At 40.6% G+C, this 15,777-nt stretch overlaps 5 protein-coding genes across 5 annotated transcripts; 1 reads left to right on the top strand and 4 right to left on the bottom strand.

Moving 5' to 3' along the window:
- Positions 1 to 5,362: 5,362 nt before the first annotated feature.
- CABS01_13055 (oxidoreductase) lies at positions 5,363 to 5,806 on the bottom strand (the record flags this gene model as incomplete). The annotated part of the gene is made up of 1 exon (XM_060546402.1): positions 5,363 to 5,806. One exon carries the CDS (start codon positions 5,804 to 5,806, stop codon positions 5,363 to 5,365), a length of 444 nt encoding a protein of 147 aa, XP_060395300.1.
- A 1,166-nt stretch (positions 5,807 to 6,972) lies between these two features.
- CABS01_13054 (uncharacterized protein) lies at positions 6,973 to 8,713 on the top strand (the record flags this gene model as incomplete). Its single annotated transcript, XM_060546401.1, has 2 exons — positions 6,973 to 7,429; positions 7,506 to 8,713. 2 exons carry the CDS (start codon positions 6,973 to 6,975, stop codon positions 8,711 to 8,713), a joined length of 1,665 nt encoding a protein of 554 aa, XP_060395299.1.
- A 265-nt stretch (positions 8,714 to 8,978) lies between these two features.
- CABS01_13053 (uncharacterized protein) lies at positions 8,979 to 10,457 on the bottom strand (the record flags this gene model as incomplete). Its single annotated transcript, XM_060546400.1, has 1 exon — positions 8,979 to 10,457. One exon carries the CDS (start codon positions 10,455 to 10,457, stop codon positions 8,979 to 8,981), a length of 1,479 nt encoding a protein of 492 aa, XP_060395298.1.
- A 620-nt stretch (positions 10,458 to 11,077) lies between these two features.
- Positions 11,078 to 11,931, bottom strand: CABS01_13052 (glycosyl hydrolase family 61; the record flags this gene model as incomplete). Its single annotated transcript, XM_060546399.1, has 3 exons — positions 11,078 to 11,133; positions 11,201 to 11,231; positions 11,305 to 11,931. The coding sequence occupies 3 exons, from the start codon at positions 11,929 to 11,931 to the stop codon at positions 11,078 to 11,080; spliced, it is 714 nt and encodes a 237-aa protein (XP_060395297.1).
- A 958-nt stretch (positions 11,932 to 12,889) lies between these two features.
- CABS01_13051 (uncharacterized protein) lies at positions 12,890 to 13,159 on the bottom strand (the record flags this gene model as incomplete). The annotated part of the gene is made up of 1 exon (XM_060546398.1): positions 12,890 to 13,159. One exon carries the CDS (start codon positions 13,157 to 13,159, stop codon positions 12,890 to 12,892), a length of 270 nt encoding a protein of 89 aa, XP_060395296.1.
- Positions 13,160 to 15,777: the final 2,618 nt, after the last annotated feature.

The raw sequence follows: 15,777 nt of genomic DNA, 5'->3' as shown, positions 1-15,777 counted from the left end.
AACTTTTTTTTAATAGCTTTTTATTTCCTTTTTTATTACTTACCCCTTATTTAGTTTAAACTCTTTTTAAAAAAGAGGGGTAGCTAGATATAGTAAATTTATAAGGTTAAAGCGCTTAATAACTTGCTTAATATATACGTTATAAATAAGATAAACTTTATAAATAATACGGTTTTATAAAATCCGTATTTTAAAAAAATAATTAATTAGTCTATTTTTTTTAAGGTTAATATATTTTTTTATACTATTAACGATCCCCTAAGCCGCTTTTTAATTATTTTAATAATATAGAATAATAAAGTCGTTAATATAAAATATTAGTATTACTTTTTTATTTACGGTTTAGTAAATATAAATCTCTTCGTAACTATATATTATATTTATATTACGAAATATAGAAATAAAAGTTTAAAACTAGAGAATTAGCGAGTTTTAAAAGCTATATAGAGCGCGTTAGAGCTTACTTATTTTATTAATAACTTTATATCCCTCTAGGAGTTTAATAATTACTAACTTTTCGTTTTTAAAAAGCGCGTTAAGGAATACGTTAATAGTATTATACTAGTTTATTTTAAAGTCGAATTAGGTAGTTATTATTATTATAAGCCTAAAAGCCTTTATAATAAGCGTTAAAGTATATATATTTTATAAGGGGTTAAGTAGTTATATATCCCCCCTTATATATATACATACTTTTACCTCGCTAACCTCGTTATTAATATCGTACTTATAAATATATACCTATTTTAATAAAAATAAGATCTTTTATTTAAAATTACGGTTAACCTCTTTTTATATATTAATATCCCTTAGCTTTTTTATTTTTATATTTATAATATCCCTAAGTAGCTTTTATAGTTATAATAAGAGATATTTAATATTACTAAACTTTTTTAATAAGCTCTAAAAATTAATTTTAATAAGTCGTAGTTTTTAAACTTTTTTAAAACGCTCTAAGTAGGTCTTATAAACTACTCTTTTTATTACTTAATAAAGTATTATATATCTTATACTATTTTTTTTTATAGCTTTTTATTAATTAAGTATAAAAATAGAAAAAAAGTAGTCCTAGAAACGGTTATAGTAATCGCTATTTTTTATATTTAAATATAAGAGCGTTATAAAAATACTATTATTAAAACGTTATAGAGGTCTATAGGCCCGGTTTAAGCGTTTAAAACCTAACGGAGCTTTATTTAATACTTAATAAGGCGGTTTTTATAAGCTCTATTTTTATATAATAATAAAGGTTTATTATAAGGGTTCTTTACTAACGTCGACTTTAGTATTAGGAATTATTTTTTTATAATTAGTACCTTATTTATTACGTATTTTAATATTTTATTAAGAGTTATTAAGAATTAAAAGCTCGAGAACCTCTATAATATATATAAATACTCGTAAAAAGGACTATAAATTATATAGAGCCGTTTATAACTTAGTTATTATATTCCTTTTTTTATTCTTACTTCTAAGCTTATATAAGGGGGTTATTTTAGGGATTAGTAATAATAATAAGATTATATTAGCTTTTTTAATTTTATTAACTATACCCTAGAGTACGTTTATTAGTTACTTAGCGTCCTAAATAGTTAAAAATTTAATAATAATACTTTTTTTAATTATAAAGTTATTTTAAGTACTAGTATTTCCGAAGTTTAGATCTATTTCCCCGAGTACTCGAACTAACTTATTATTAGTATTAAAGAGTTTTTATATTTTTTAGATTATTAAATTTACTTATTTATTTATAATAGCTTACTCCTCGTATACGGGATTATAAAAGACTTTTTTATTAAATTTAATATTTTTTATAATAAATATTTACTCGAGCGTAAGTACTTAGACCCTATATAAGTTATGTATTTTTAGTATATATTTAACTAAGTATTTTATATACTCGTAGGGAAGTATTTTAAACTCTTTTTAATATATACCCCTCTTATAATCCCTATAAAAAGAGTATACTTAGTAACTATATATATAAAAATTATTAAAATATAGGGTAACTAGTTTAGAATCCCGTACTTAATAACCTATTTATTATTAGCGTTAATACTACTTTTACTAATTAATTTTTATTATAATAAGCGAATCTCTTTTATTAACTTCCTATAGGGTAATATTATAAATAAAGATCGCTACTAGTACTATTTTATCCTATAGATTTATAAGGAGGTTCGTAAAAAAGCGTATTTTATAAGCTTTAGTAATTACGAGTTAACTTATTCTTTTAGCGTTACTTATAGGTTTTTTTATATATAAAAGTAAAAGTTCTATTCTAATTCTTAGCTTATTATATTACGTTTTATATATATATTTAACGTTTATAATTAAGAGGGCAGTTTTATTATTATTTTTAAAGAAGTAAATTAGAGTCCTTTTTTAATAACGAATTATGGCCTCGAGGCTTTATAGTACGAAAAGTACTTTTTCTTTTATTTTAGTTTTTAAAAAGAACCCCTTAAGCTACTTATTATATTTATTAAAAGCTATAAATATATATTATTATTTATTTAGAAATAGTTCGAAGTAGAAGAGATCTTAGTATATATAGTATTATAGCTATAAGGCTTTTTTTAAAAGTAGTCCTTTTAAAACTATTATTTTAGTTTTAAATAATATATATACTTTATATTTAACTTATAATAGAGGTTTAATACGCATATTTCGAGTTTTATATAATAATTAACGAAGAGTATTAAGTCTAAGATAATTTATTTTAAAGTATTAGAGGAGCGCGCTATTAAACCTTTTATAAGTACGTTAATATAAGTAATAGAATTTTTTATAGCTAATTAGTAATATAATATTAGCTAGGCTTTATAAGATATATTTAAAGTTTATAAAAAAAGGATAGGATTAGAAGAGCTTATATTTAAAAAAGACTAGATTATTTTTTTAAATAAGCTACTTTTTAATAGTACTCTTATAAAGCATTCCTTATTATAAAGTATAATTTAGACTATAGTATTAAAATGCGCTTCTATTTAGTAAAGTTTTTAAAATTATATTAATATAGAATCCTTTAACGTAAGCGACGTTCTAAAGCTTTAAATTATAAGTTCTCTTTCCTTTAAGTCTATTTAAAATACTTTTTATAATATAAGTACTACGTATAGTAATAAGTAGTATAGTAGTTCTTAATTTAACGTAGTTATTATTATTTAATAATACGTAACTCTTAAGTTTAAATAAGCTCTTATCGTTAATTAAATATATTATTCTATAACTATTTATTATTATATTTTAAAAAAGGGGGTAAGCGCTATTTATAGGGGTACTAAAGATTGCGTTTATTTTTAAATCCTAACTTTTTATAAATATAATAACTACGTAGCCCTTATTTTAGTTTATTAATAAGCTCGCTATAAGTTAGTTAGAAAATCTTTTTAAAAACCTAGGTTTTTTAGGAGTACTATTATTCCTTAGTTAACTAGCTTTTTTAAGCTTATTATAGAGTAATTTTTATTTATTTAATTTAATAATAACAAGGACTTTTTTTATATAGCTCTTTAGTATTTATATTAATAACTTACTAGCGTTTTAGTTTATAAGTACTTATTTTAATTTTTAATATACTATAGGGCGCTATAAGTATATATAATTATAAGAGTATATAACGTTACCCTTATTATTTATATTATTAATTAAGTTAGAGCGTTTAATAAAAGTAAAGTAAGCCCCTCTTTAATTTAAAAGTCGTTTAATATATACGTCCTAAGTTATTAAACTAAATATATATATAATCTCCTCGAGGGTCCTTATATACGTTCCGAAAGCTATTAATTTACTAAAGGTCTTATATATACGTTAGCCCTATATAGGGTTAAGTCTAGATTTAATTATAATTAAGAAATTAAGTATAGCGATTTTTTTATTAATTTTTAGAATATTATACGTTTTAGCTCGGAGGTAAGTAGACTATTACTCCTTATACTAGCGTTAGGAATTAATTTTAGTTTTTATTTTATTAAGGACTTATTAATATTCTTCTCGAACTATATTCCTTATTACTAGTTCGGGGGGTATAAATTCTTATTTTAAATATTTAATAATTTATTATATATTAAACTTAGTACCGTTTTTAATAGCTTTTTAAAATGCGTATTTATATAATATAATATTAACTAATTTTATTAACTACTAAGTAAGGATTTTAATATACGTATTAATAGTATTACGTTTATAAGCTATAAGTTATTTATATTTAGTATTAAGTTCTTATTATTTTTAAATACTCTTAAATATATAAATCCTCTTTATAAGTACGGTATAAAAATAAATTTATTTATATAAAGTAAGTAATATAGCTAGTTTTATAAAAAAAAACCCGGCTTAGTCCTATAAGTTACTCGTACTTAAAGAAGTTAAAAGGTTCGTACTAAGAGTTATATTTAAAAACTATTAGTAAAGGATTTTTTAGTTTTTTTAGTTATTTTTAAATATTTTATAACGGGCTTAATAAGCTCGTAGTTCTTTTTTATTATAAGTCGTAACTAATTATTTAAATTTAGAGGGCGAAGTAAGTATTATAAAGGGGTTAAAGAATATATCGGAGTTTAGAGTATTTAGGTCGATATATTTTTAAACCCCGATACTCTTATTTATAATACGAAATACGTTAAACTATTTAATTTAATTATTATAATTAGTTAATTTAGCTTAGGCTAAAGTAAGTATAAGTAAGTTAGTTATTTTAAAAAAATCGTAAGAATTATATTAATAAGTACGTTATTATAGTATAAGGTCTTAACTAAGAGCTAGGCTTATAATTATTACGAATTATAATACGTAGTAATAGGTATATAGAGTATAATAAAAATAGCTTAATTATTAAAATAGAAATAAATAAAAAGAAAAGGTCTATATATACGATATTTAAGATAGATACGTAATTTAGTACGTAACGGGCACTTCGTAAGGTACGATTACTATCCCTATTACGTGACACATCGCTTACTAGAAAAACATAGACCTATATCTCGTGGTTAGCAAACGTAGACCGACCGTGTGACTACTGCAATCTGTCTTACGCCTTTGAGCTCAGATGTCTCAGCCATTCGCTTGCCGGGAATCATCTCCATCCACTTATCGAAGCGTTCTTTTGGTTGAACATACAACACTTAATCCAGGTCAGCACTAGTTCCGGAATTAGGTGAGGGCAAGCCATGCACTCACTCTCCGTTTCAATAAAGCCCGGAGACACGCTGTTGACCCTTGCGAAGTCTACCCATTCTACCGCGAGGCTCTTTGCCAGGTGTACGGCGGCTGCCTTTGAAGAGTTGTAGGCAGCCTGTCGCTGGGGAATGTTGACCAGTGTCGCACTGACTGACGCAGTAATGATGAGGTTGCCACGCCCCTATTGCTTGAAGACCTTCCCGGCAGCCTGCGCCGTCCACATGACACCATCAAGGTTGACACTATTGTTGTCTTTCCATGTCTCCTCAGTGTACTCAAGGCTGGGAATATCAGCGCAGACGCCAGAGTTTGCAATCATGACATCAAGGTGCCCAAAGTCTTGAACAATCTCATCCACCGTGGCGGCAATTGAGGCTCGAGACCGAACGTCGCTCTGGTAAGCGCGAATGTTCACACCTGTGTCCTTGGCAATTTGGCTGGCGATCTCAACGGCATCTTTGCTGGTCGCGTGGATGAGAGCTACATCTGCCCCGGCTTCGGCGAGGCCCCGAACGATCTCGAGGCCAATGCCTCTGGCGCCTCCCGTAACGGCTGCGACCTTGCCTTTCAGCGAGAACTGCGAAAGGACAGGTGCACCGGGATTGGGTGGCTTGTACAGCGGCATGGCGGATGATGTGTGATTGGGACGCGTTCAAATAATGAGTTCAAGTACCGCACTTAAGAAGCAATAGTCAGTTGATACTCGGGCAGGGAGCAGCGAATGCGAGTTCATCGGACATTAGCCTAGGAGGGGTAATTGAGAGGTTGGAGAACTGCGCCAAGATGGCTGAAGTAATCATGCATGGGGATAGGGCGAGAGGGTTCCTCGAGACTGGATAACTATTACTCAGGTGGAAATTCAGTAAGTCGCTCAGTCATTTTCTGTGCATGATTTGACTTGTGGTTGTTCTTTTTCTCTATTCACCCCTTGCTTGAAAGACAACCTATTGTGTTTGACATTCCTCTACTGGGAAATCTCTACTTAAAGCGGTAGTCCACCTACTTGACTTCATACCCGGTGTCGAGAAAGAAACGAGGCCACAGGCTGGGTGATCTGATGGAATGAGCTATCATAATCAAAGAGACTACCCCAGAGTCGGCTTCGCCGCCGGTGCTCGGCTTGTCAGCCATTTCTGGAGAGCATGGATAACCCTCCGGTCTAGTCCGCGGCCCGCGGCGCATCAAGGAAGGGCCCAGGAGTGCACACTGCCGTTACCCGTCGTAAACGCGACGCTGAGTTCCCACAAGCGCCGGGATGGTAACGACCGACCGTTGTCTTAGATATCTATTGCGGGTTCGCAACTGTTCGCGACTTAACGCCCCGAGGATTACTGTCGATCGTCATCAGGTGACACTAACGCTTTTCCAACCCCGACTTAAGGACGCTAGAAAGGCTTCATTTACTCTGTGGGGAAGCGGGTACCTTAGATCAGATTGGGGTAGGTCTCGTGGAGTGACCGTATGCACCCCAAAGATGATGGTTCCATTTCCAGATCCGAGCCCCGGCCAACGCCATGAATACGATGTTTCATTGCAGATCCCATGCGGCAGGTCCTCTCTTAAAAGCGACAGTCTGCCGGCTTCGCTAGCTTGAAGCGTCCTAGCCACCATCGTCTCTATTGGCGCGCAAGTCTATCATCGTGCGAGTGAGTTGCCGCCATATTTTGGGCTTCGCGACTCTTGAAAGTATTTAAGGCGACGATTGGAATGTCTAACATCGAATCGCCTCAAGATCCGAGCGCTGCACTTCTTCAAAGCTAGGGCGTCTGAGTCTCTTGTTCCACATCCATTATGGGCATCTCAAGCTTCCTCCTCCTCGGCCTCGGGGGCGCCTCTCTGGCCGCGAGTCAGTCTTTCCAGTCGACGCCCGTCATGGGATGGAATTCGTACAACCAGGTCGCCTGCAGCCCGACCAATGCCGGTATCACAGCCGCCATCAATTCTATGGCTGACCGAGGCTTCGTCACCGCGGGCTACAAGTACTTCCAGGTCGACTGCGGTTGGGCATCCAGAGACGGCCAGCGAAATGCTACAACGGGCGCGTTGAAGATCGACGCCACCGCGTTTCCTCAGGGTCTCAAGCCCTTGAGCGATCTCGCGAGGTCCAAAGGCATGAAATGGACCATGTACTCTGACGCCGGCGTGCGCATGTGTGACACCCAGGTCCCGAGTCCTGTCGCGGGCTCACTCGGTCACGAAGCCGCCGACGCCGACTTTTTCAAGACACTCAACACAGAGTATCTTAAGTGTGAGTTATACGAGATATAATTGTCGAGTTTGCCTCTAGTGCTACGCGGCATGCGCTGACTATGATCTGCTCTCAGATGACAATTGCTATGTGGACGGTCCCAACTCATCGCAGAATGCGCCCAAAGACCCGCGAACCGATTTTGTATCGCGTTTCACCGTCATGTGGAAAGAACTTCAACGGGTCGGCATTCCGGGCATGCTGATCTGCCAATGGGGAACCCCCTATTCGGCTTCCAGCGGCCTCCAAGGGCCCGCACAATGGACGAAGGGCATCTCGACCTCGTTCCGACTGTCAGACGACATTGCCACGGGCTGGAGCAACGTTTACCGAATCTACAACCAAGCTATTCACATTGTCAAGTCCGGCATCGTCGGGCCGGGCAACATCGCTGATGCTGACCTTCTCGAAGTCGGCAACACTGGCATGACTTTTGACGAGCAAGCCACTCACTTTGCGTCCTGGGCCATGCTCAAGTCTGCGCTTATGATTTCCACCAATCTTGCCGCTCTCTCTGATCAGGCCGTTGCCGTCTTGCAAAACAAGGATCTTATCGCCATCAACCAGGACTCAGCCGTCAAGCCCATCAAGCTAGTTCAGCGCTGGACAGGAAATCGCGACCTCTGGGCCGGTGACCTCGCCAACGGAGATGTCGCCGTCCTTGTCGTCGACCTGAGCAATGCGGCCCGCACGCTGACTGTCCAGCTCGCCGATCTCGGCATCACCTCCGCCACGGTCAAGGACCTCTGGACGTCAAAGTCGGTCACCAACGCCAACAGCTACTCTGCGCAAGTCAACGCTCACGGTTCCCTCGCACTTCGCCTCTCCAACATCCAGCGCTCAACCGCCGCCGGCCCGAAGTACAACTACGTCTCCGTCGCCACCGGCTCGCTGTCATCCGGCGCGAACCTGCAGTCCTGCTCCGGCTGCACGTCCTCTAACAAGGTCGGCAACCTCGGCGGCTCCTCCAACGGCCGCGTTGTGCTGTCCAACGTCTCGACGTCAAAGGCCGGCACGCAGACCGTCCTGTTCGACTACATCAACGGTGACGTCGGGTACCTGGGAGGCAGCAACAACGAGAGGCTGGCGTCCATCAGTGTCAACGGGGGCGCCGCGCAGACGGTCAGCTTTCCTCTCAGCGGGTACAACTGGTCCGCAGATGTTTTCAAGGGATACGCAGTTGAGTTGACAGGTTTCACCGCCGGCGGCGCCAACACCATTAGCATTTCGGGCGTGGAAAGTGCTTGGGCACCGGACTTTGACCGGGTAGGCTTAGCTGCGTAGACGTTGCATGCACAAGAATCAAAGTCGTGAAGAATTTGCATAATGTTTGCCGTTCATGATCAATAGTCCCCTTGCCACGCTACAAACAAAAGCATTGTGTCTAATTCACAAGTGCATGTCAAGACTTAGAAGAGGAAATGGGATTCACCAATCTGATGATTGGAATACCTGGCTGATGCATGAACCAAATTCCTTCGCAATGCATTGTCAGACATATTAATTGCCTCTACCTAAGCCATTGGCCCTTATCTCCCTATTCTCCTGCCTAGAGTAGTTTCCAATTCTCAACATCCAGAGCTGCAAGGTCACCACCACACAATGTCGCATGATGATTGTAATGAACAACTTCGACTCCCAAATTCTCAAGTTGTCCGAAGAAAGGGGATGGAGCTCGACGGTTGCAAGCGATGTGCAGGGTTCGGAATTCCGGAAGATCACCACGTCGTATCCTTGTTACCAATCTCTCCATTGTGTGGTACTCACGTCGACTCGTGTGATCCATCGGATTTCTAATGGCCCAGTTGCACCCTGGCAAAAATAACGTACGCAGTGAAATCGGCAATGAATCGAAAAACGCCCCTGGTCGGACGGCCTCGCGTGGAAAGGGCGTGGAATGGTCGCGACAGAGGGCGTGGTTGAAATCTACTCGCAAAGTATCCAGACGGGTGAGTTGTTGCAACATATCCAGGCCGTCCCACTCCCACAATGGATGCTCAATAGGCATAGTACCTATATCAATGCTCAGTCGTAGCCGTTTGAGAGTAGGTGCGAAAGGCTGTAATGAATCTAGCAAACTAGCTATTCGGCCGGGGTGCTGCGGCATGATAATCTGAATCTCTTCCAGAATTCTGCAGACTCTGCAAATCGACTTATAGTGGTCCACAAACAATTGTGTGCTACGCGGGCTTCCACCAATTTTTAGACTCGTAAGGTTTGCGAACAGATTATCAAGACTGAGGCCTAGAGGAGTCTTGATTGGAATGAAGTCGAAGAGAGCGAGAGAGGTCAGGTTTGGCGCGAGTTGAAGCGCGCACGAGTATTCAATGGTGTCGTGGAGGAACTCCCGCCCTCCTCCTCCTGGAGAATCCGGTTTGCCAAGGGTCAAGTGTACTAGATTTTTGAATCGGGTGCGTGGGTTTTGTGGCGATGTAACTGTTGATAAGCTCTCAGCAACCACGAGGTTCTTTAAAACTTCACCCGACCATTGTACTGGCAGCTTTACGTGCTTCGCCCGAGTCGTGTGTGCCAGCAACATAGTCGCCAAGAATGACTGGACTTCGTTGCCTGTGACAATCCACTTTGGCAGATTCGTCGTATCCTCATCGCGGGGAAACTCAATTCCAAGCTGTTTGCTTCTTTTTTTCAATAGCATCGTCGCTTCTTGATATCCACGCAGGGTTTCATAAGAGAAGCTGTCTAGACAAACAGATTCCACAAGTTCTCCAAGGTCAGGGCACTCAACGAGAGACCTGACAAACAGCGGTAAAGTTTTTGTCGCCCTATAGTGTCGGAACAGAAACATCTGGCCAACTGCCCGCCATGCTGGGCCAACGAGACAGAAAGTCCAAAGATTTCTCCGGGCGATCAATTCCAGACCCTTCTGCCATTCTGCTAGGTCTGAAGATTCATAGCCGGATTCGAGATGAGGAGCTATTCGAAGTAGAATCTCAACGGGTAAGTGTAAGCTTTTGTGTCTGGTTCGAGCGCCCAACATGCCACTTGTATGACTAGATTCGTGGGACATATTTGCTTCTGTTGGTCCGGATGTGGCAAAGTTCTCAAGTCCACTGTGCTTTCCAAAGCCAGGGAACAAAAAAGTGTGCTTGGTAGTTCAAGCTGGGAAGAGTTCCTTGGACACTTGTCGTTGAACTTTTGCAGGAAGAAAGTGCCTGCCGTGGATTATTGAAGAAAACAAGGCAGACGGTGGCCAAGCAATACCAATATTGTGCCGTATCTCCGTTATCCAACAGACACAGGGGGTGTGGGGGCGGTAGGGGGTCTATTCATCATCATATCATGATTTTGACTGTGACAATTTACAGTTCATGATACCCTGCGGTCAACTAAATGGAAATAAAGATGTCCCTTACACGCATCACTGCCATGGGCGAGTGAAGTATTCCGAGCGGAGGTTTAATACCGCTGTCATTTAATTTTTCTATTCTCTCCTGAAGTTGATCTGTCAATAGTCTTACAGCAATCAGGAGTAAATGAGTTTTTCCGACATCTTATCTGAATCAAAGGATGTAGGCTTTCCGCCACCATCACTAGGAAAAGGTAGAAGTAACTAGTCAAAACTGAGGTAGCCTATGTCAACCAAGCCAAAGTCTCATTCAAGCTATTCGTGCATCCAAGACTGCGTATCTAGCACGTGAACAGGCTTGGGCCGGGAATCGTGTAGGACTCAACCGGGGGCCAATCTAGAAACGTCCTTGTCAGCTAAAATGTGCTTCATGGATGCCAAAGAGAAAATTCTGGAAGACGTACAGATGTTGATCGTAACTCCAGGGTCGGTACCCTATAGATAATGAGTAGTTAGTAACCATACTCGAGAGTTGAGAAATTCAATATTTAGAAGCACAACTGCTAACCTTGTACGCGCCAGGCAAGCTGACAGTCGAGGGAGTCTTGGTGCCAGTACCTCCAACAACGTTGATCTGAGCACATTCCATGTAGAACTGGGCACCCGGGTAGCTGCCAGCACCGTGCAGGGCAATCATTTCCGCGCGAAGGAGATACTGGCCAGGAGCGATACACTCTGGAATCTTGATGCTGTGGCGTCCCTGGCCGTTGATGACCTTTTCGGTTCCCCAAACGCCACCGCTGTAGCCGTCCTGCTGAATCTTGAACCAGCCATCTCCGACGCCCGAATCGGTAGTAGCGTCGCTGACCTTCTTCAGATACGCGATGGTCGGGCCCTTGTGACTGCTGTCCATGACATCCGCGGGCGCAGAGCCGGTAGAGCTGAGCATGTAACGCCAGATAGCGGTAACGTTCTGCCCGGCCTGAACGGTGATGACCTTGGAAGTAGGCGTCGTGGGGTTGGGGGCGCCGTTGCATGCGAGAGAGCTGGAGGTAACATCTTCGATAGGGCCATTGTAGGAGGGAACGCGAACGCCGTTGCCGACGCCCTGGTTCGTGCCGCCCACCTCGAGGGACGAGAAAATGGTGTGGGCACTGGCCATACTGGCCGTCAGAAGAGGAATAAGAACCTTCATTGCAGGTTTGGGTTAGGCGTTTCTTGGTCAGAAAATGGCTGGATGAAAGAATGAATATGTGCTCAATCGCGCTCGGCTTGATTAGGGCAGTGGTCAAGTAGAGATGAAGCAACGAACTCGAGGGGTATATATAGGAGTTCCTTCCCTTCATTGATCCATCAAATGCTGACATCGCGAGTGTCATTTTCTTCTCGGAGGGTTTCCCGTTCAAGGCGAGTTGGACCAGCTGACAAGAAGCCAAGACTGCCACGCCGGCGACACACCGGCCGTGATGTTGCTATATTACGACAAATAGGCGAATCGTCTGGCTTTATGAGGTCGGGAGGATCATCAGCCAGGGCTCCGGGTGGATCGACGGAGGATGATGGTCCGGATTACACAGCGATGTTGGTCGGAACCGGTACCGAGATTCCCGTTCGCCGTGACCCAAGGCTCTGGGCGTTCATTTAATTGAGGTACTCTAATTCGTGCTTCTCTAGTCGTCCTTCTCTGCAAGTGACATGTCTTCACCTGGCTCCCGGCTCTGCGTCTCTTTATGCATGCGAAGATCGTCTGAGAGGACGTTGTCAACAGTCAACTGCCTAAATCAGCAGGGCATGCGCAGCGATTGATTACCCTATAGCATCGATATTTCCCACCCAGCCCGACGACTGAATGATACATGTGATAGGCAAATTTTGAGACGTCGACAGACTCTACATGCTCTTCTAAAATGCCGCGTTTGCGACGTGAATCAATAACTGACCTCTAACTTTACTTCAGACCGGCTCAGCCACCATCAAAACCAAAGCCCCCAGATTATCGGAACAATTTCTGCTCACTTATCCTATGAACTTACATTCCGGCAAGCACCCGCTCCTGCAATTAGCATTTTCAGTTGATTCTCGACATTAAACCCACATTAGATGTCGTGGTCACGAACTACCTATGCATATCTATTCCACAATACCGGGCCTCTTCAGCCTTGCCATATGTGAACAGGGGCTCTCAAGTGTTTAAATTGATTAAACACGTACTTCTGCGGAAAAGTGTTGTTCTTCGGTTTCCGCGACGGATGCGCATTGACGTTTCGGCATGCCGCGGTCTTCCATGTCTTTGAATAATGATCATGTTGAGTCGACAATTGAGAGAAAAGCAAGTTCACTGTCAGGATGAGGATAAAGGTGGACGACAAGAAACACGAGCGTTGGGCGTCAAACCTATGGAGCTTCGAGAGGGCAGATAGCATGAGGAAGTCGTCTGTAGCCGTATTGAGAAGGAAAAAGAAAAAGCTACCTTGCCATGCACTATTTAATATTACTGCAATTGCAGAGTCGATGCGACTTGTGTTGATTGCATGCATAAGATCAATTTTACCCAGTAAAGGTATCCGCGCAGATCGGACTCAATTAAAGAACGATACAGTCACCCGAAGTCATAAGTTTTAGAGGTTGCTTAGGTCATCTTTGAGGCCCGGATTTGATCTTGCTGCCATGCAAAAACGGTCGTCCGATGCTTACTAGGGCAAGCCACAAGGAAGAAAAATCTAGATCGATCAACGTCACTAACTGGAATTTTTCGACTCTTCCTTCCCGGGTGGCTTGCTTAGTAGATCCACTAACTCGCTGGTTCCTGCACTAGACCACGCAAAGAGTCCTCGAAGCCCTGGCAGGGTGGGTATTTTGACTGGGTGATGCGGTGTTAGTCAGATCGATGACTACTGTTTTTTTGACAGAAATTCTCGGCCGATCTCCCGGCATCTGTGCCCAGATGGATACGGAATTTTGCTAGCAAAACCAGTCCATGAGATGGCCGCGTTGGCAAATCGATTATTCAATGCATGGCGGCGAACGAGAACTTAACTATTATGTCACCCTTCATACGATGCCAACAGCTTTGGGTCACGTTACTTGCAAGCTTGGCACTAGACATGCGTTACGTAACACCACTTCCCCCTTTTCTTCGGATTGTCGTCTTGGCAAGCCAAGTGAGATTCCCAACTTCCTAACCGTGGACAGTGGAGCACCTTATCATCCAAAGAAGCTTTACCAAGGCGTTGCATCTTGCAGCGCCTAGGAACAACTCTTCCGAGCCTCCGCATCGAGCCTCTTAAGACGGGAAAATGGAGTCTTGATCATGACTACTTCCATCACCATCATGCCCTCGAGAAGTGACGAGGCAGAACTTCCCCACTGTTTAACTCCATCATTTTACATTACTAGAGGATTACCGCAGTACATATAGACGCTACCCTACCCTCGAATTCCGCACTATTTAACCTCAACCCTTTTCTTACTTATCCTTTCCTCTATTCTACCCTCTCCCTTATTAAAAAATTAAAATCGTAGTTTTAATAGCTTATTAATAAGCTAATATTATTATTTAGAAATAGGTAACCTATTCTTATATATAAATACTAAGAGTCTTATTATTATAGAAATAGTAATAAATATACTAAAATACTTAAAAGAGCTTTTTAATAAACTTTTAATACTATTTAAAATAATTATCCTTAAGCTATAAAAAAAAACTAAGGTATTATATTAATATAGCCCTATCCGTCTCGTTAATATTAATAATACCCTTCTTAGTATAAAATATATTAATAATATTTTATAACTACGTTATTACGCTTCGTAAATCGTACTTAACGTTAATAAGGCTTTTAATATTATTTATTAAGTCTTTTATTAAAGTTATTATTATAAAATTAGTTTAGTTATTAATATCTTAATAAGTATTTTAATTTAGTATACTTAAAGGCTCTTATAGCTCTTAAAAAGAGGCTTTTAAAGGACTTATAATTAGACTTTTTGCTTATTATAAATAAAATTATTATAATTAAAACTATAGTAATTAAAGCTATAGTACTATTTATAGACCTCGATAGTAAGTAATTAATAATATAATTATTTTTCTCTTATAATAAGCTTAAAAAAATATTTTAATTTAAGTATTAAGTAGGTATTATACTATTTTATTAAAACTATATTCTTATACTTATAACTTAGAAAGAATTAACTTTCTTCGATAATAAGGTACTTAGAGGCAGAACTTCCCAGCTTCACATTGTTTGCACACGAAAAGAGCCACGAGTCCTGTGGATACCTGGCAGATTTGCTCCCCGCTTCTCCCCATAAAACCAGGTTCACTCAAGGTGAACCGTTGGACCGTAGAGCCTCACGCGAAAAGAGGGGGTCAATGCCCTCGCAGTCTACCAATCATCCTGCCTGAAACCAAGCAGCAACTGCCAACGAGAATGGGCTCGCGGCAGTGCAAGCTTTAGTGCCGAGGAGAGTCACGGGAGGATTGTGTAGATCCGACAATCCAGTCCGCGGTGTGCGCGGGAGCTCTCACCGGGGGAAAACCGAGCGGGCCTCCGGGACAAAGGTATCCACTGTTTGTGACGTGACGATCGAAATGAATCGGACCTTTAGCCAAACCGAGCGAGCTGAATTACAAAACAGAGCGCGGTGTCTTCGACTGTCCGCTCCAAGTCCTTCTAAACTTCCAAGGCTGTTCAATAACGGGTTAATTCAACGGTTATGTCTCAGTTAAGACCGCTACAAAAAGCAAATTGCGGCCCGGTGAGAGACGTGCCCTAGCTACGTACCTAGTATCAGGTAGGTAGGTAAAGATAGAAACCAACGAACACGAGATAATTACCACATGCATTTTTCTTTGTGTTCCCCAACAGCTTTAACTGGAGGGTGCCAAATGCACCTCTCGGCGGCATGCCTGCTTTAGTGGCGAGTCGAGTCCTCGAAGCGAGAAGAGAGATAGAGAGAGAGAGAGACTGCGAGAGGTCTGGCCTGGGCCGGCCGGACGAGTCTGCGCCCCTTTCCCGAACCCACTTGGGTCGGGTGG

The sequence above is a fragment of the Colletotrichum abscissum genome, assembly GCF_030869225.1.
Source record: "Colletotrichum abscissum strain IMI 504890 chromosome Unknown Scaffold_42.1, whole genome shotgun sequence".
NCBI classification, from domain to species: domain Eukaryota; kingdom Fungi; phylum Ascomycota; class Sordariomycetes; order Glomerellales; family Glomerellaceae; genus Colletotrichum; species Colletotrichum abscissum.
This window is presented reverse-complemented; position numbering and strand designations above follow the sequence as displayed.